Here is a 20,185-nt window from a genome sequence, read left to right on the forward strand (position 1 = left end):
GAACAATATTTTGAACTTGGACGAGGAGAGGCTCTTTCTAAAGCTTAGTTGCACGCAGAGTATTCCTGAAAAAGGAAATTTGGTACTAGATGTCAAACATTATGGTCTTCTCCTGAGCTTCATCTATTAGAGCCTTTTACGCCCACCTGATATGTATATCTTCGGCTCATGATACCTCAGGCATTCTCAGTTGCTTTAGAAACAAAACAGCAGCTTGCTACACCTGTCATTCCAGATTAGATCATCTCCAGTCATTTACAGGAAGGCCTCAGAATTAAATTAACAATATGTTTTTATTCTGATGCTCCATCTGCATGATTCCATATGACATGCCATAGTACCTTTCTGCACTGTCAAGTGAGAATTTCTATGTTGCAAAGTTGGATTAAGAATCTCCTGTCTATATAAGGGAGCAGGCTATTGATTGACCAAGCAAAAGACATTTCAGTCCCAACACCAGTAACTAAGCAAAAGACATTTCAGTCCCAACACCAGTAACTGTTTGATGCCAGTTTATTTCGCTTGACATATGAGTTTTGCTGAAACATATGTAAACATCAAACCGACCAATTAGCATTTAGCACTGCTAATTTAAGTATGATAGGGGGTAACTTCGTGGACATAGTAGAGACAGACAGGCCTAGATGACAAATCTTTCAAAGTCATCTTTAGATTACAAACAGGTCTACTTCAGAAACCCCAGAAGAAGATCAGTTGTCAAGTTGGTATTGAACTCTCCATTATGTAGGCCAGATGATTCCATGCAATGTTATGGCAGAATAGTTTCCTTAACTTTGTGTAAGATTTCTTATGCTTCCAGTTCATCGTATCAGTCCGCAACCTCCTAAGCATGTCTGCAAGCAGGAAAGAAGCTCAAATTGATCCAGTCATACCCTTGTATAAGGACATCTCTCCTCGTACCATTTCTTCAATGGTAGATTGAATTGTTGGGAGTTGATAGTGGAGACCAGGAATCATATTCAGATCTTGAAGTGCTTGTATCCAAACTCCGGGCTTGTCATGCCCTCTTCCCAATCACCCATGCGTCGACCACCAAAAACCACTTGCTGAATGCCCAAGTATCTGGAGACAGAGAATCAAGGTAGCATAGCAGGGTAAACATCAACTGTATCTAGAAGCATGAACCTGAAGTGAAAGTGATGCACCTTCACAGAAGCAATCTTACTCTGAGCTTAACACAGTGAGGCAATTGAGCAATACATCCACGGCAAAATAATCAGATGTTCCAAGGTCCACCCTGTAGTGGAAGTACTAACAGATTGTTTTAAGGCTACATAAGCATTGTAAATAACTACAGATTATTCAAAGACAGATCTCTTACCAAACTCTGCCCCAGTTGTCTTGAAACTCAACATCACTGATATCATGGAAAGATGAAGGCATCATCCCAGAAGCTTTATCAGAATCATACATGGGGTTATAATCCATTGACAAATTTGCCAGCTGTATGCATACAGGTGACGATAAATCAAAGACACAAAACATGATTACAACAGCTATCTAAGCATACAGGTGTCAATAATGCACTTTCCATATACTTGCCCTTTGATTCTAGTAACATGCATGTCAATCATGATTTACATTCTTTATCTTCAAAAGTTTTCATCATATATGTTCATCGGGTAGAACTTTATTCTAATGATGAGGTTCAAATTTCCATATAAGGATATACTTGTAAATATATGAATGAATGTATGCATAACATATTTAAATGACATTATAGATGGATCTTCTCGGTGGCTTAATTACTCCATAAATTTCACATCTTCTACTTCCTCTCTTCTTACGCAGTTCTAACAGATGGCCAGTCTGAATATTTCTAAATCTAAAGAAGGAGAAATCTAACCTGCAAATTAGAAGAGTTAAAGGCTCCCAAACGCCCCATGACATACCAAGATTGAATTACCTGCAAAAGGAGATTAAGCATTCACTCTTTGCTAACCAGTTAAAAAAATGCAACCAGACAGATAGACGAATAAATTTACACTCCCAAGAAGGTCAACATCTCGATCTGATGGAGCCCCATAGAGTTCAAACCATATAAAAGAATCCAGTGGATTAAAGCTGCAAAAAGAAAACAATAAGAAAAATAATGCTGGAAAGAACTAATGTCGAAATCTAGGACACAACTAAGCCACTATTTAATTAAAAAAAGGGCTGCAGGTACATGTAGCAATGCAGCACACCAAGCAAAGGTCTCGATCGAATACAGCTGTCCCTTTGATAAAAAGAATTAAGTGAAGTGTGCCTCTAAAGGTAATCTCAATGTCATTGCGTTAAACATGCCATGATATGCAACAAGGAGATGTGATTATAAGTGTTTCTTCACTTCAAAGCTATGGGACCAGAATGTATTAGTTCAACAGAACTTGAAGGCGAATGTCATCACCTATGCCAATTGAACCCTTGAAAATACCCAAACTTCCTATGGAGAACTCTCAGAATCTGATTATGGTTGTAAGAACTGAGAAGTAGATATCTTCATACGGAGGAGCTACATAAAACTAAAAGTTCCTCTTTTATTTCTAACTGCAATTTTATATGCATTGAGACCCTGTAAAGACAATGTCAATATTTAAGGCAAAGAAGCAAAGGAACATAAAGTTGTTATCTCACTCTCTAAAGCTAACTTTGAAAGAAAGAACTGATCCTGTTTTGGATTTTTGAAAGTCTCTTCCTTTCTTCCGTACTCTCTCCTCAACCTGTCACTTGAAGAGATAACTTCTTGTCAAAAACAGCTATGCGTGCAGCTATATTTCATGAAGAATGTTCTACCAAATACTTTTTCGCACCCTTTTCCTCATCATCTCGGGGTCTCCGATACTATCCCCTAGGACTGCACGAAGCTCTGTGTCGTCCTTGCATGCATCCTCCAATATCCTTAGAGCAGGGAAGAAGAAATAAGAAAAATAACATCATAGCAGCACTTAAAATTATTACGATAAGCAAGATTATATAAAAAGACAAGGCCTTTTCCTCTATTTCTCAAGATCAAAGCTAAAGGTGATTTTCCTGTTAACCAAAATTAGGTGACAGCTTTGAATAAATACTAATACAACAGCGTTCAAGACGAAGACATTACTAAAAAGTAAAGAGGCGAGTGAGGCATTATGTCGAACAACTACTGTGCATTGTGGATTCAGTGGAACCACAACAGTACGAGAAAAGAGAGATAAAAAAATTACGGACTTGGCCCAAGTTGGGTAGTTGTGCGTTCGATCAAACTCCCTCTTCCGTTTCTCTTCCCTGACCTTGAGCAGCCTCCTCCCCCTCGCCGTCGTCCCCGAACTCTTCGCTCTTCCAGTATCTCCCTTGCTTCCTTCTCCTTCTCCCCCTCCCTCTTCGTTCGGCTTCCCTGCTCGCCTTGGCAAAGCCGAACGACTCACGGTCCATCTACTACTTCTAATGTTAGGGAGGAGACAAAGATTAAGAGGAGTAGATCGAGATAAAGATGGTAAATTTCCATTTGAGGAGGAGGGAGGAGGATGAGACGTAAGATAGTAGTAGTTGGATAGCATTGCTTCTCGGAAGAATAGCTAGAAGGCGAATGGGAGTAGAGAGGGAATAAAACGGTGGATAAAACTCCGCCGCCGGAATAAGGCATACCGAATGTCGCGATTCGGATCCGATCCGCTTACTCGGAAAAATCCAACAACCTCGTAATCCTGGCCCGGATCCGCCTTTGCCTCCTTATTCCTTTAGGTGTGTACGTACAGTATAATTTATTTTATGGGGAAATTGCACTTCACCGTGTGGACCGGATGTTGTATAAGTTTAATCCAACCAAATAATCAGACATAATAACCCAAACTTTTAAATGAGTTTGGATTTAGTTTAATCAAATTTAATGATAAATAGGTCAATTTGTCTGATCTGATCTGATTATTAAGTAGGTCGTGTTCGGGTGATTACCTCAATTAATTTATGACCAGATTCATCAACTCATTTATGCCACAATACCTTATTTATAATATGATAATTTGTTTTCGTATTTAACTTGAAACAAATACATTTATAATCTAAATAGCTTATATAAATTTTAATAACTTATGTTACCCATATAATTTATTTAATAAATAAGTCGTATTTATGTTTAGAAATTATGATATAATAAATTGGTTGTATTCGTGTTTGCAATAACTCGACCCGAATTCGGCTAACTAGAACTAATTACTACCCTCAGTATGACTATACCATATTTATACGACGAAAGTACTCTCATGCTAAAGGAAAATACTATTCACCTATAAATTATTGTATAGGAATAGAATTGTTATTTCACCTTCTTGTTAATAACAAACTAATATGTGTACTTTATTTTGGGTTAAATATTTAGAATTAGTTTTAGTCTCATTTCCTTCTTTCACCGCCCAAATTTTTGGTCGACTTCTTCTAACATCTAACTTCCCTTTTCCACAATAACTTCTCCCCCTTCACACCACAAACTAACCCTAACATCCATATAGCTATTAAAGAGCTATTAAGCTAGGATCTAAGTTTCGAAATCATTGCGGATCGGATTAGATCGGTTCTAATCGGTATTCTTATTATCATATTTGATTAAATTGGAGATTGAATTAAATTTTTTTTATAAGAGATAGGAGATAAAAGTTGCTTAAGTTAATAGTATATAAGGGTTCTATGAAATTGAGCCAAATGGAGCCAAAGTGCAATTAACCAATTTATTAAACATACCCTATATTTTGACTCTATTATATTGTTCAACCTCTATATTTTATATTTAATATCTTAAAAACATTTTGACTCGCCGGTATGTGGAAAAATAAACGGAAAGCAACAATTTTCTAGTCGCTTTATGTCAACTTTCTAGAAGTTTCTCTATTTTCCTAAAATTGACTGTTTTTTCTAATTTGACTCATTCCAATTTTTCTCATAGAGAAAGAGTGTGTGTCATCATTATCATCATTAATTACAATAATTATCTATTTTTACTAAAGACTTCTAACTCTTATCAACTACTAATTAGAATATAAGTTTACTATAAACTATCCCCATTTTCTATCCTCAAGTTTTCAAAATAAAAACCAAAATATCTAAAATATTTCTCATTTGCGGAGTCTCATTTTATTATTACCTTAAAAAATACTTTAATCTCTACTTATTTTAACTCATCTACGTGATAGTTGTTTACTGGGAAATATGAAGGAGAAAAAAATCTATGTTAATAAGGACAAAAATATAAGGTGTTTTTAATAAAATTTCCTTCTTTATTAAAATAAAAATAAATATGTTACCCAGTAATTTAGGAGATTATCAATTTGATAAGCCACAAAGATCCTATTCCAACATCTAGAATAATAAAAGAATAAATAAATATCATTGGCATCACGCGGATGTGACTTTTCTAGAGGACCACCTGTGACAAATCCAGCGGGCCGCCTTGACTGGTTAAAGGCGCTGGAATAACTGGCTTATCGAGGGCATATTCCCCGAATAAACCCCCCGTTATCGATCTTTTATCCGAGGTGCCTTCCAATAATACCCTCATGTTGACGGCTTTCGTGTTAGGTCGCCGCATATCCTCCGTCCACGTGGCCTGGCGGACAGTGGTCGCGATTTAGGTTCCCCTTCCTCCTTGCTAGTTTGCGACTTCACGCCCACCGAAACAGAGAAAGGTAGGTGAGGTGAGCTTCCACTGATCCAAAACCCTACTCCATTATTTCTAGGGTTTCCGATCTCAAGTTCTCATCTACCTCTCGATCTGATTGCGGCTTCCGATTCGTGTTCTTTTTAAGAGGGTTGATTTGGTTGATTTGGTGAGTGGAAGATGGCGAACATAGACATTGAAGGGTTGCTCAAGGAGCTTCCGAACGACGGGAGGCTGCCGAAGACTAAGATCGTGTGCACGCTCGGGCCGGCGTCGCGATCCGTGCCGATGCTGGAGAAGCTTCTCAGGGCGGGGATGAACGTCGCGCGGTTCAATTTCTCGCACGGGACCCACGCGTACCACCAGGAGACGCTCGAAAACCTTCGGATCGCGATGCAGAACACCCAGATCCTTTGCGCCGTCATGCTCGACACGAAGGTATCTCCTCTCTTGCACGGGAGCTGTGATTTCCATTCCGTTTCGTTACCCGAGTCGTTGTCTGTCCATTTTGCACGCTTTTCTTTGATTGTAGTGGAAAAGGTTTTGATTTTGATGTTATTTTCCAACAGGAAAGACTTACATGACATATTTATATGGATCTTAAGTATAAATCCTTGTCTCTCCACTTCTTTCTTGCTAGTAACACGACATATTGTTATTCTAAAATGAACACCGTCGATTTGTAACCACTTTAGCATTCTCCTTCAAGAATTTGTGACATATTATTTTGGTAGCTTCTATAGTCATGCAAAATTTTGAAGTTAGTTCATGTTTGAGAGCTGATAAAGTTTAGCTTGATTGCAACTGAGCATGTTTTCTATATGTTATTCTCAAGTGAGCGAGCCACATCCATTCTTATATTTGGAGGTCTATGATGTGCTGATTCTCGTCTTATTCTCTTGCTTACGATGACACAGGGACCTGAAATTCGTACCGGCTTTCTGAAGGATGGGAAACCTATCAAGCTGAAGGAGGGCCAAGAACTCATTGTGACTACTGACTATGACATCAAGGGTGATGAGAAGATGATTTCTATGAGTTACAAGAAGCTTCCTGTTGATCTGAAGCCTGGGAACACAATATTGTGTTCCGATGGTACCATAACCCTGACTGTCCTGTCCTGTGATCCGGCTGCTGGAACGGTGAGATGCCGCTGTGAGAACACTGCGATGTTAGGGGAGCGGAAGAATGTCAATCTACCAGGGGTTGTAGTGGATCTTCCAACACTGACTGAGAAAGATAAGGAAGATGTCCTGGGATGGGGTGTCCCAAATAACATTGATATAATTGCGCTGTCCTTTGTGCGTAAAGGGTCAGATCTCGTAAATGTTCGACAGGTTCTTGGGCCCTATGCAAAGCGAATAAAGTTGATGTCAAAGGTCTGTACTTTTTGCTAGTAGAATGCATTCTGTATTTTACTTTATTTTTCCCGTTCATGTTACAACTATCATATAGTTTTATCCTGTTCTAATTCTCATAAGGTGATAGCTGATCTGAGCAATGAGCTCTATAAACATTAATGCTGTTTTTATTAGAAACTTACTTAGAGTTAATGTGTTGTTTTATTGGTATTTGATGGAGCAAATTGTTCTATTTTCTTCTTATGTATTCTCTATTTTGACATCTTTTTCAGCAGCAATTCTTTATTTAGACGTTGATTTATGGTGACAATTAACAGTATTATTACTTCTGATTACATAATTATCGTGCTGTCTTCTACTAAATTATAACTAGAACCTTGGCATTGATCTACTAAGCACCTCTTTTCATAAACCTCGACAACTAGAGTGGCCCAATTGTCTTGATATCTTGAAACAGGTTCATATACTGATGTTGAAGTTCTTCTGGTGAATTGATCCTGATGTTGAATGTAATTTATTTTTTGATCATTCTGTGTTATTTTGCAGGTTGAGAATCAGGAGGGTGTTATAAACTTTGATGAGATCTTAAGGGAAACTGATGCATTTATGGTTGCTCGTGGTGATCTTGGAATGGAAATACCAGTAGAGAAGATCTTCCTTGCCCAGAAAATGATGATCTACAAATGCAACCTTGTAGGCAAGCCAGTTGTTACTGCCACCCAGATGCTTGAATCAATGATAAAGTCCCCTCGGCCTACTCGTGCTGAGGCTACTGATGTTGCCAATGCTGTTCTTGACGGAACCGACTGTGTCATGCTTAGTGGTGAAAGTGCAGCTGGGGCCTACCCTGAGCTGGCAGTGAAAATCATGTCTCGAATCTGCATTGAGGCAGAGTCATCCCTCGACTATGAGGCCATCTTCAAGGAGATGATAAAGTCTGCTCCTCTCCCCATGAGTCCTTTGGAGAGTCTTGCATCCTCAGCTGTCCGAACTGCGAACAAGGCCAGGGCTGTACTGATTGTTGTCTTGACACGCGGTGGTACAACAGCAAAGTTAGTAGCAAAGTATCGACCTAGAGTTCCGATCCTATCAGTGGTGGTTCCGGTACTCACTACTGATTCCTTCGACTGGGCGGTCAGTGATGAGACCCCAGCAAGGCATAGCCTTATGTATAGAGGCCTTATCCCACTGTTGGCTGAGGGTTCTGCTAAGGCTAGTGATTCAGAATCAACAGAGGAGATCTTGGAGGCTGCACTGAAGTCAGCCGTACAGAAAGAGCTATGCAAGCCTGGCGATGCCGTTGTTGTGCTGCACCGCATCGGTGTTGCTTCTGTCATAAAGATCTGTACCGTGAAATGAAGATGATTGACAGGCGCTGATTTCAATAATGCTGCACTTCATATTTTCCTGCTTGTTTTGTTTTGCCGAAACAGTTAATTCTCCAACCTCAACATGCACTATAATGAGTTGGGTATTTGAGAAAGAGCTCCATATGTTTAGAGCTTTATTTTACACTTTTTGGAATATCATAAGTTTAAGTTACTGCATGCCAATTGTTGTCGGTCCAAAACTCTCTGCCTTCAATTACTATCTTTTGATATTGATCAAGTGGTAGGTTTTCTATTCAATGTGGTGAAGTCTTCATTGATAGTGTCTAAACTGAGATCAGTCCACTTCTCAGTGAAATGCAATTGTGTTTTTCAGATTATCTCAGGTCATTTAATGATCTGCTATATATACTGCTTGTTTTGGACCTGCATCAATATGAGTAACTCAAACAGGTTGATGAATTAAATTTATTCCTATATGGTGATCTGAAGTGCAGGTGCTTTTCCTCACAGTGATGCCCTGTATATTGACTGTGGAGGTGGGTATGAGGTATATCATGCGGTGAAATTTTCAACTAACTCCATGCGTTTTAATAATTTATGATTCTGTCTTTGGAGTTATTTGTAATTAGATCCCTTCTTTTTGTTCCTACCTTTAGATCTAGACTATAATTTTGGTTAATTTTTTTATGTGCGGCACAAAATATAGTAAAATGTGGATCAATCAATTTCTGATCTGATTCAATCTAAATTCGAAGGTGTGGTAATTGATCAAATTTGGTCTAACCAAATTGACCCTCGTGATTAACGGCTTCAAAACAAACGGGTTGGATTCACATATTTAATGGGCCATATTATTCAATGAGATTGCGAATTATCGGGTCATAAAATTATGTCTTAATTAAATAAGTGCCGTTGAGATTTTAATATAAGAATACTCTTACAATAATTTTCCGGCCAAAATTATAAAATCATTTTTGGTTTGCTTTCCTGAAGTACACAACGTGCCCTAAAATAGTTATTTATTTTATATTAATATATAGGGCTGTTAAAATAATTAAGACTGCTCAAGGTCTGCTCAATAAGGCTAGATTAAATTCGGCCAGAAAGTGAGCCAAATCGAGCTTGATTATGAGCCGGCTTGATCAAGCTCAGCTTAATAAAATTTAAAATAATAATAATATAATTTATGTTTTTATAATATTTATATTTATATAGTCAAATTAGTTTTTATTTTAATTTAAGTCTAAATTAATTTAATTCAATTTAGGCTTAAACAATTTAAATTTAAAATTACTTATTGATGGCTCATTTAGTTTTGAGCTCAACTCTAACTCAAAATTAGATTGAAATTAAAATAATTTTAATTAAAGCTTGATATAATATTTAGATTTAAAGTTAATTTTAATTTAAGCTTCATGCTCAGCTCCCTTACACTCCTATTTACATATTTCATTTCAAAGCTATTAAAATTATTTCCTGTTATTCTTCTTTAGATTGTACTAATTGCCTGTAATATGGCTAAAACTATTTCTTCACTCAACTGTTGAGTAAAATTAGGGTTTAATAGCTGCTATTATCCACTTAATTGAGGACTTGATTAGTAGTCAATTGTGAAGCTATTAAACAAATAGCTCACCTAGCAATGGCATTTACGCCACGGCGTTGCATAATAAATCTAATCTCATGATCACATGCCATTCATTGTAAAATTGCATTAAAAAAAAAATTAAATCATCACAGTGGAAGCATCTCTCTTTTATTCATTGGATCATGAGAAATTTGATTCAATTTGTATACTAACCCTGTCACACGAATTCCCAGGATTATGTTTATATGTGCCTAGGAATTAACAATCTTTCGTGATGATCAAGACACAGCTAACTATTCACGTTCTCATATCAAAATGCTTTAAGGCTATGGCTGGCCCTTGACTAATTTTGGCCATTAATGCCATATTTATATTACTCTCTATAAACGTTAATTAACATAGGCTCCATATATTGATGCATTAAGATAAGGCTATCTACGAGCTTTGACTAAGTGCATCGACAGAAGTATTTTATTTAAGGATAGTTTGCATAATTTCACATAGCTTTTTTAAATTTAATTTCCATGGCACATATTTTTAAAATATTAAGTGATTAGTTTTGAGGTGTTTTAGAGACTATTTTATTTTTATTTTGTAGAAAAAAGAGACCAGTTGAATATAAGATAATTATCTCTTGTTTTTTTGTTAACTTTATTGGGGAGCAAGGAATATTATATAGTTAAGGAGATCAAAGCGATACTTCAAAAGGTGTATGTATAATTATTCTTAAGTATATAAGAAAATAATGAATTCAAACCTTAAAAGTCCGTGCTAATCCTCATTTATCTCCCCCAGATTATATGATTAGCCCTTGACTAATTAGGTTATTCGGTCATCAAATAATGTAGATTAAAAAAATAGTCAAACAGCTTGCAATAGGTACGTACGAGGTTATATTAGAGGGAGCTCTTAACCATTAATAACACCCAAGTTATAATTTGGGAGTCATTAATGGATCTCTACCTCTATAATCACGTCGAAAAGAAAAAGAAAAAGAAAAAATTTTCAAAACCCACTTGCACCCACATGCTTTCATTAACTCCTCTCATATTACGATGAACAAATTAAAACCATCACATAACCAAAACGCGGAGACTTGCAATTAACTCCATTTGACTTTCTTAAGCCCAGTTGAAATTATTCAAAGATTCTCCTCACTCCTCAAAATCTACTATAAATAGCATCCCCTCCCTCAAACCCTAATCTCAACCTTCTCATAATTAGTAGAGTGTTGTGAGTTGGTTAACTGCTAACTATGAGCAATCAAGAGACCATTCTACTCTTATCTCTACTACTTGCATGCTTGGCCTTGAGCCATGCAGACCTCTACGGCAATCCTTCGCCACCGCCACCGCCACCGCCGCCGTCGCCCTCTGGACCGGGTATTTTGGCGCCGCCGCCGCCTTTTAGGGTTAAGGGCAAGGTGTTCCCTCCCGAGTCGATGGTGTGCAACGACCCGGCGACGGCGTGCTTCAACCAGACGCTGACGTGCCCGCCGCAGTGCCCGCAGATCAAGCCAGCCGATCCCAAGGCCAAGGGCTGCTTCATTGACTGCGACAACCCTACGTGCGAGAATGGAGTTTGCCTGAGTGAGTAGTAGCAGCAGCAACAGCTGCAGCTTATACTTAAAACACTTGACTTTTGCCATGCGTGTTGGATCATATACGATGAGATAAAGATTATTTCGCTTTCTAACGGTTTTAATATATATATATATATATATTATTTAGTATGTTATTCATCGGCTTAAGCTTTTAGACCAATCGGTTATGTCGATGTACGGTAGTGCTAGAGCCTAGCTAAATTTTTATAGTTCTTGATTTTAAACTGCGTGTAACTCTATTTAATTTATATTTTGAATCATTCATTCTTGTATGGTGTGGAAAGAGTAATACATTTACATTATTAATTTGCAGAGCGGAAGCCGAATTGCGAGGGCAACGGCGCCGGCTGCTACGACCCGCGGTTCGTCGGCGGCGACGGCGTCATGTTCTACTTCCACGGCAAGGCCAACCGCCACTTCGCTCTCGTATCTGACTCCGACCTCCAGATCAACGCCCGTTTCATCGGCGTCCGACCCGCCGGCCGCCCACGCGACTTCACCTGGATCCAGGCCCTCGGCGTCCGCTTCGGGCCCCACTCCTTCACCCTCTCCGCAGTCCCCGCCGATTCTTGGGACCCCACCGCCGACCACCTCGCCTTCTCCTTCGACGGCGAGCCCCTCAACGTCGACGTCGGCCACCTCTCCTCCTGGTCCTCCGCCTCCTCCGGCCTCCACGTGGAGCGCACCGACACCGTCAACAACGTTATCATCACCCTCCCTAAGGTCTTCCAGCTCATGGCCGCCGTCGTGCCGGTCACGGCGGAGGACGACCGGATCCACGGGTACGGCGTCCCCGCCGACGACTGCTTCGCGCATCTCGAGGTGCAGTTCAAGTTCTTCGGGCTGTCGGAGAAGGTGGAGGGAGTGCTAGGGCAGACCTACCGCCCGGACTTCCAGAGTCCTGTGAAGCGGGGAGTGCCGATGCCGGTGATGGGCGGCGAAGACAAGTACGCGGCGTCGTCGCTTCTCTCGACGGATTGCAACCGCTGCATCTTCTCGCCGGAGGAGGCGACGCCGGTGATCGAAGTCTCGCCGTCGACGTTAGATTGCACCAGTAAGATGAGTAGCGGATATGCGGTGGTTTGCCGGCGGTAAAGACACGCATGCATGGGAGGACGGATGATGAATAAGTGGTAGCGAATAAGGATTTGGATTTGGTGCAAGGGAGTATGTAGGATGGTACGTAGTCGTTACATATATAACATAAATGATGATGGATCTATATGATAGTAATTATATAATAAAGAGGGCTATAGAAAGGATATATGATATTTATGGTTGGAAAATTGGGATTATTTTGTCCCATGGTTGGTTAATTTCCTTCCGCATGTTTTATTGTGTAACCTATTAAAAAGATGTGCTTTGGCAAAGATTAGAAAATGGAAAACTCGTTGCTTGTTTAATTAGCATTCTCCCAACCATAAATATATATACTCCTACGTGTTTATTGCGTTTAATTTTTTTTTCTAATTTTTAATTTGATTCTGATTTTTTTTTATTAATTAAAAAAAGGTTAGAATTAAAAGTAGTGAGAAGATAAGAGTTTAAACTAAATAAACACATAACTGAGGGTGTAAAACGAAAATATAACTGATGTCCACATAATCTATTTTCTTTTAATTTTGCTCTCATCCAATATGAAAAAGGAGAGAGGGAGTTCCGCAAGTCATTTATTAGTAACATTTAATTCATCTTAAGATATACTGGTATTAATGTAACTTATGATAATTAGATTATTAATATTCTAACTTATAATTATCAAAATAACTTAAAAGATATTGATGCAAAAGGTTGAAATTTGGAAGGTATTCACATGAATAAAATACTTTAGAGGGGTGTACATGTAAAAAAACTCATATTCATTGGTATAAGGGCGTATATACAAGTAAATACATGATGTAGGAGTATTTGCAATACAATCCCATTGCAAGAAGGTATTACACAAAACCCCCTAATAGAGATAACGAACACAAACACTAGTGTGCATATAAATTTGCATGCCAGAGAAGGTGATTAAATTTCGGGTGTTAAATGAAAATTACGTTCAAACGAAAAACCCGAACCCCAATTTAGATAAACTCTAGCTTCGTCGTCTTCGACTCCGAGCCATGGAAAGAGCAGCAGAGCAGGAGGAAGAAGACGGCGCGGTGGTGGCGTCAAGATTGGGTTTTTACGAAGGAACGGTGCGAATGGTGGACTCAGCAGCGGAGGAGATACTACTACTCTGGGCGATGCGGCAACCCACTCTCCAAAAGCAGAACGCCTTCGTCCGCCACTCCTCTCAAACCCTTCGCCTCGACGCCTGGGGCCACCACCTCACCATCCTCCAATCCCCCTCTTCCATGGTCAGAAACTCGCTTCCCCTTCCCCTTCCCCTCCCCTTTAACATTCGGCTGCAAAAGGTGGGACTTTTGGGGGAAGAAACTGGTCTTTTTTAATAGAGCGGTGGTGAGAGATTAGAAGAAAGATTTTATCTAATTCCCGGAAGTCCCACTTTCCGCGACTAGATTCCTCATCTATTCTCTCTATTTTTTTTTTTGGTTTCCTGAGATAGAGCACGCCTGGAGTTACAGGGGCGGTGATGTGGGATAGTGGAGTCGTCCTTGGGAAGTTCTTGGAGCACGCAGTCGATACGAAAAGGCTCGTTCTACGAGGTAGAAGAGTTGTCGAGCTTGGCTCCGGGTGTGGACTCGTCGGGTACGTGTTCTTGCGTACAAGATGTTTGTTATAATTCCTAAGAAAGGAAGAATTCTTTTTTTTTCTTTCTTTTCCATATGTAACTTCTTTTTTCTCCGTGTTTAGATGTATAGCTGCACTTCTGGGTGCGGAGGTTGTGCTCACTGATCTCCCTGATCGGTTGAAGCTTCTGAAGAAGAATGTGGAGGCCAACGTTGGAGAAGGGAGAGCGAGTGTGAGTGAGTTGACATGGGGCGACGATCTGGATCCCGAGATTGCAGAGCATTTACCTGAGATTGGTAGGGCTTGTATTGTTCTCCATTGGCAAAACTATATCATATCTGTGCTTTTATTTAAGGTGTACAATGTTGTCAACTTCAGAACTAATTAGCACGAGCATGTACATCTTGTAGATGAATATAACACATAAACAACTATTCATTCAAAACCAAGTTCTTATACATATGACATTCTTGAACTTTTAATGGTTAACATTAGCAAAAGTTTGTGTTTCAGTACTGGGATCAGATGTTATATACAGTGAAGCAGCAGTCAAGGATCTCTTGATCACTCTGAGCCAACTTTCGGGGTATGACACAACAATCTTCCTTGCAGGAGAGCTCCGAAATGGTAATCTTCAAAGCTTTATGTGGAACTTAATTTTGCACAAGGAAAGTTACTAACAGTAGCCACTTTGATTGGTAGATGTTGTGCTTGAGTGCTTCTTGGAGGCGGCAATGGAGGAATTCCTTGTTGGTTCCATTGATCAAACACAGTGGCATCCTGATTTCCACAGTAACCGCGTAGCACTGTTTGTTTTAATGAAGAAGCCAGCGAAATCAGAGCAACCAGAACTTTTTTGAGTTCTGTTAAGCAGTTTTCGCTGTACGATTGTCTCCAATATATCAGGCGTCACGATGAGTACGAGAGAATGCTGCTGAAGATGTAGTCGAAGCTTATCAACAATTTTGTAAAACAACTTTGATGCGAAGTCCTTGATGACGGATGCGATATTTGAGAGACAACCTAGTGCTTTTGCCCTCAAAAGAGGGTCTTTTCTTTTTTGCCGAAATGTATCTTTTTTACCTGAAAAGTAGTATCTGAAGTTCAAAATGTAATCAACTTCTTTGGATAATATGGTATCCTTCCTTCTATAAAAACTTAATAATAGGCTATGTGCATCAAACAAATTGGTTTATCATATGATAAAACTATCATGTCCTTGTAATATTTATTCTCAGCTTATCATTGAATGGTGTCTTATATCAGAAATATGCCTCTCATGGTCTTTTTGCTTGATCTTCACAGAAGAAAAATAAACAAGTAAATAGGGTTGTTTGGTGCTCTGTGAAGAAAAATAAGTTGGTTGGTGCTCTGTGGTTCCCTACCAACTAGAGAGAGAAAGGAAGAACAGAACCACCCAACAACCAGTGCCAATCTCAGAATCTTTGCCATGTCTTCATCTTTCTCCTCATCATTTGGCAACCAACTTACGCTCTCATTCTTTAATTTGCATTATGCCACCCATGTTGCATTTTGGAGTTCAGGCTAAGGCTTGCATCCTAATCCCTATAGGTAGACACATAACTTCCACTAGCCATTTCAATATACATATTTGCTTTAATATGTACAAATTACTACAATTAAGAAGCTAAGACAACAACTTGGGACCATCATCATAGACATGCCTACATTATGCACAATTGAGAATAGATAAAAAATTAGGATTTCAAGAGAAGAAAAAAAAAGTAAACTGTTTCTTTATGCCTAATGTAGATCTAACTATGCAATGTTAAATAAATAAGATTAACTCACCAACTTCTTTAAAAACTTTGAATTGCTTGAGAAATTTTCTAAAAACTTAATTCACTAGAAGAAAAGATGATTCAAATATGACCCGTTATCCCTCGTCGCCCTGAGATCTTTTCTTAGAGGACAAGTAGGAATTGGCATCCATATTCTTTGGAAGACAAATTTCTTGTTTATTGACAAAAGAACATTAATAAGGAAAAAAAATACAAAGATAACTTTTATTGCTATTATTTAATGATTAAGATGCATGAATTCTCACTATCATGAAACTTCATATGTAGCCTAAGTTCAAACGCGTAGAAGTTAAAAAGAAAATCCATAGAACAACTCGAAGCAGAGGTGCATTTGGTGTGCTTTAGTTTCGCTTTCATTTTATTTTCGATTTTAAAAGTTCTTAATAAATTTAAGTTTATTTTCTGGAGCTGTATACACTTGAAGAGTATTTTTTTTTTTCAAAAGATAACTTGGATATTTTCAAATATTAAATTCAAAAAATATATGGGATAAGTAAATAATATAGTGTGAGATAGGAATTAACTCGTATATTATGACTGTTTTGGTGTTCAAATCCCAACGATATTATTTTAATTGGAACTTCATTATAATTTCAATTTTAATTTGTTATTTATACCTTAAACTTAAGCACCTAACTATTTTATATTTAATTTTTTTTCCATAAAAATGTAATTTAATTTAATGTCGATCGATCGAGACAGTTTAATTATTTAGCAAGCTACTCCATAGAGAAAAGAGTGCATTATTAATTCTTAATTAAAAAATCTTAACGATTGCGACTGATGTGAACCAAAGGGGATCAAGTGCAAATAAATTAAAAAAAAATGTCCTCTATAATTTGCCAAAAAATAAAATTTAAAATAAAAAAAAAAGTGATAAACTAGAACACACTTGTTCCGCATTTGAATGCATCTAAATAAAATTATATTCCACATGTGGTAAATCTCAGCCCTCGTAGGCCAATTCAAGACCACGTACAGTACGTCGATTAGCTTCTCAATTCAGGAGTACAAGAAACTCATGCACGCTTAGATCATCAAAATTAGTCAAAGACTAATAATTTATCCATTCTCGTTTCTAGATCTCCTGCCGTTACTTTCCAACCAACCACAGAGTTGGGTCAACCCACGCCAAGTTAAAATTCAAACAAACAAACAGCAGAAGCTTCCAAAGTAAATGATATATATCTTCTTCGTACATATCCTTTAAAAAATAATCTACTTTGCAAAGTAGTTATTAAAAACACCAACTCTCATGTGTAAACTCTTCTAGACGATAATAACGACTTCTCTAACATTTTAATCGGACTGGGAATTGAAGACGTAATGCTATTCTCATCCTATTTCTATACATTCTCCCCATGCACTATCCAAGAACCATCCATGTATGAATCATCATATATATAACATCCACCTTCCTATCATAACCTCTTAATGTAATCCCCCTTCTCAAACATGGGAGACCACCAGAGAATTCATCCGGCCGACGTCGAGAGCCCCCCGCCTTCAGCTCCGGTAGCCTTAGACGCCTTCTCGCGGTCGCAAAAGAGCGGAGCAACCGACCGGCTGCCGCCGTTGCAACCACCCAGTAAGAAGAAGAGGAGCCGCTGCTTCAAATGCTTGTGTTGGAGTCTTCTCGCATTGGTTTTGCTTATCCTCCTCATCGGCGCCATCGTGGGGATTTTGTACCTCGTCTTCCGGCCGAAGATCCCCAAGTACTCCGTCGACCGCCTAACCATCAGCGACTTCAGCGTCGACGCCAACCTCACCGCGCACGCGACGTTCAACGTGACGGTGACGGGGAGGAATCCGAACAGGCGGATCGGGATCTACTACGAGGACGGCAGCAGCCTTAGCGCGTGGTACAACGGCACGAGCCTTTGCGCCGGGGAGTTCCCGGTGTTCTACCAGGGACACCGGAACACGACGGTGGTCGACGTGATACTGAACGGAGAGACAAAGTTGGACGGCGGGCTAATAACGGAGTTGCAGCAGCAGCAGGAGAAGGGGTTCATACCGTTGGCCGTTAAGGGTGACGTGCCGATAAAGGTGAAGTTTGGTTCGTGGAAGTTGGTCAAATTGACCGCCAAAGTTAGGTGCAACGTGGTGGTCAATAGTTTGACTAGCGGGAGTCGGATTAGCCTTAGATCGAGCAGTTGCACGTTTAAGGTGAAACACATAAGATTAAATTTATAAGTTTTAGTTTTAATTTTCGTTAAATTCTATATCATATATACGTTCATATAAGTTGTTTTTATTCTTTTTTTATTTTCATTTTTATTTTCACTATGAGAGAGGTGGAGGTAGAACCATAAAATAAATTGGACTTTGTATTACACTAGTAGTAAGTTCCGAATTTTCTTTTATAAAAAGAACATTTAAAGGTTTAATGGATCAACATGGTATAATATATTTGTGAGTATATTTTGATATTTGGTAGAATTTTAATTGTTAAGTAATAATATGTATTTTGAGATGGACATGATGAGAAAAGGACGTCATTGAGGAGGGTCTTGGGAAAATCTAATTATCTAAACGATTGCACTTCTAGAAGACGCCAAGAAAATTCAAAATAGAAACAAAACACGTATTATAGGTGGCGTTGGAGCGGTAAAACTCTTAATTAGCTACGCTCGTTTCTTAACTAAAGTAAAATTTCAAAAATAAAAATAAAAATTGATAACTAGAAAATATTAGATGTAAACAAATTGGAAAGAGAGTGATTAGATTTAAATAGATTGTCTTAAACTACTAGCTTTGAGATAAACTATCATTTTAATGCTCACTAAACTAGTTTAAAGTTAAGCCTCAATCACATCCAAATAGGGTCAAAAGTATGTGAGAATAGATGCCTACTTCTAGACCTTATCAATCGACCTAGCTCGCCCCGGGCCCGGCCCAAGCCCGAACTACCCCTGAGCGGCATGAGCCAGCCTTTTGCACGCCCGACCCAGCTTGGAAGCCCACTAGTTTGGCTTGTCCTTTTGGCTCGCCCGTTTAGTCTGCAATTAGGCTTGCCCATTCTGCTATAATAAAAATCAACGAAAATTTTTGTACTATACCGTTTTACAATTTTTAACACACCTTTTAAATTTTTTTAATATATTAAATTTTTTAAATGAAGGAATAGAAATATTTTTTAAAAAATAAGCTAATAATTAATTTTTTTAAAAATAGCTAAAAGATGAGTCTAGCCAGCCCAGCCCGCCCGGCTCGAATCCGGCCAATAATCATGTCTACCTGCTTCTCGACAAGCGAAGAACATATCATTTCTTGCAATAGAAATATATATATATATATATAAACCTCATAGAACGGCTAAGAAAAGATGAGAAAGGAGGAGCATCAAAATTATTTGTACAAATTAATATCTAATTATTTACTGTCCATGAGTTAATGACCTTTGATGCCTTATAACATCAAATGAAATAAAGCAAAGCATTCACTAATGAGTTCAGAGTAAGAAGCAAGCAATCAGCTGCAGAAATAAAGACATGAGGAAACAAAGCGTATATAATAAGTTATTTCAGACTAGAAATAAGAGGGTTATACCATAATGATGCAGAAGAAAACCTAGATAACTATATATCACAGCTAAAAATACCAGGAAAAAGAAAAATTAATTCAGAGTATTGTTCTGTCATTTTTAAGCAAATATGGGGGGCTCTGTTTTTGAATAATGAAAACAGATAACTTTAATATAGTTAAAATGTAGGATAATATATTTAATAATATACCAATAGAAGTAGCTCCTTTGAGAGTTTTTGGGGTTAAGAACTCGGTGGCCGTGCTTATTGCTTGCCGAGTATCCAAAGAGAAAAATAGGTTGAGATCCTCCATTGTTAATATATTACTCACAGAAGAGTTTGGCTATAATCATATGAAACAAAATAATTAAGCACACCTCTGTTGTCTCATACTTTTGGTTTACTGATAGAAGAAAGAAGACTTATTAATTTAAGAAGGTTGTAAATTGATAAATATAAAATTATCAAGTTAATGGAAACCACGAGGATATCATTGATAGAAATAAAAATACAAAGCTTAATGGTAGGAGTCATAAGCCAAAAGTAATTACTTACTAATATTGCATAATAAGAACTATTACATTACTATAGAACACGAAGTAGTACTGTTCAGATGCTACAGGCATTGACATTAAACATTCAGA

At 38.3% G+C, this 20,185-nt stretch overlaps 5 protein-coding genes across 9 annotated transcripts; 4 read left to right on the forward strand and 1 right to left on the reverse strand.

Moving 5' to 3' along the window:
* Window positions 1-477: 477 nt before the first annotated feature.
* LOC140801417 (uncharacterized) lies at window positions 478-3,587 on the reverse strand. 3 transcript variants are annotated; one of them, XR_012111446.1, is made up of 9 exons: window positions 3,211-3,584; window positions 2,814-2,901; window positions 2,638-2,723; window positions 2,007-2,085; window positions 1,868-1,927; window positions 1,343-1,464; window positions 1,187-1,258; window positions 922-1,083; window positions 478-854 (listed from the first exon to the last, which is right to left on the reverse strand). XR_012111446.1 is itself a non-coding variant. In XM_073156530.1 (8 exons), the coding sequence occupies exons 1-8, from the start codon at window positions 3,537-3,539 to the stop codon at window positions 981-983; spliced, it is 939 nt and encodes a 312-aa protein (XP_073012631.1). In that variant the 5' UTR covers window positions 3,540-3,587; the 3' UTR covers window positions 478-980. The 3 variants fall into 3 exon arrangements, 2 of the variants coding, with proteins under 2 accessions (XP_073012631.1, XP_073012632.1); XM_073156530.1 differs by having other exon boundaries at window positions 478-1,083; window positions 3,211-3,587; XM_073156531.1 differs by having other exon boundaries at window positions 478-1,083; window positions 1,167-1,258; window positions 3,211-3,587.
* Window positions 3,588-5,379: 1,792 nt separating this feature from the next.
* Window positions 5,380-8,618, forward strand: LOC140800810 (pyruvate kinase, cytosolic isozyme-like). Of its 3 annotated transcripts, none has more exons than XM_073155680.1 (4): window positions 5,380-5,657; window positions 5,778-6,067; window positions 6,547-7,008; window positions 7,537-8,618. In XM_073155680.1, the coding sequence occupies exons 2-4, from the start codon at window positions 5,810-5,812 to the stop codon at window positions 8,347-8,349; spliced, it is 1,533 nt and encodes a 510-aa protein (XP_073011781.1). In that variant the 5' UTR covers window positions 5,380-5,657; window positions 5,778-5,809; the 3' UTR covers window positions 8,350-8,618. The 3 variants fall into 3 exon arrangements, with proteins under 3 accessions (XP_073011781.1, XP_073011779.1, XP_073011780.1); XM_073155679.1 differs by having other exon boundaries at window positions 5,526-5,666; XM_073155678.1 differs by having other exon boundaries at window positions 5,507-6,067.
* A 2,492-nt stretch (window positions 8,619-11,110) lies between these two features.
* Window positions 11,111-12,915, forward strand: LOC140801127 (uncharacterized). The gene is made up of 2 exons (XM_073156135.1): window positions 11,111-11,498; window positions 11,826-12,915. The coding sequence occupies exons 1-2, from the start codon at window positions 11,165-11,167 to the stop codon at window positions 12,605-12,607; spliced, it is 1,116 nt and encodes a 371-aa protein (XP_073012236.1). The 5' UTR covers window positions 11,111-11,164; the 3' UTR covers window positions 12,608-12,915.
* Window positions 12,916-13,527: 612 nt separating this feature from the next.
* LOC140800653 (uncharacterized) lies at window positions 13,528-15,378 on the forward strand. The gene is made up of 5 exons (XM_073155414.1): window positions 13,528-13,857; window positions 14,067-14,209; window positions 14,315-14,487; window positions 14,705-14,818; window positions 14,894-15,378. The coding sequence occupies exons 1-5, from the start codon at window positions 13,621-13,623 to the stop codon at window positions 15,049-15,051; spliced, it is 825 nt and encodes a 274-aa protein (XP_073011515.1). The 5' UTR covers window positions 13,528-13,620; the 3' UTR covers window positions 15,052-15,378.
* Window positions 15,379-17,256: 1,878 nt separating this feature from the next.
* Window positions 17,257-18,412, forward strand: LOC140801220 (NDR1/HIN1-like protein 6). The gene has a single exon (XM_073156230.1). It carries the CDS (start codon window positions 17,470-17,472, stop codon window positions 18,208-18,210), a length of 741 nt encoding a protein of 246 aa, XP_073012331.1. The 5' UTR covers window positions 17,257-17,469; the 3' UTR covers window positions 18,211-18,412.
* The last annotated feature ends 1,773 nt before the right edge of the window (window positions 18,413-20,185 follow it).

Source organism: Typha latifolia, chromosome 14 (assembly GCF_019914945.1).
Source record: "Typha latifolia isolate L0001 chromosome 14, TyphaL0001v2, whole genome shotgun sequence".
NCBI lineage: Eukaryota > Viridiplantae > Streptophyta > Magnoliopsida > Poales > Typhaceae > Typha > Typha latifolia.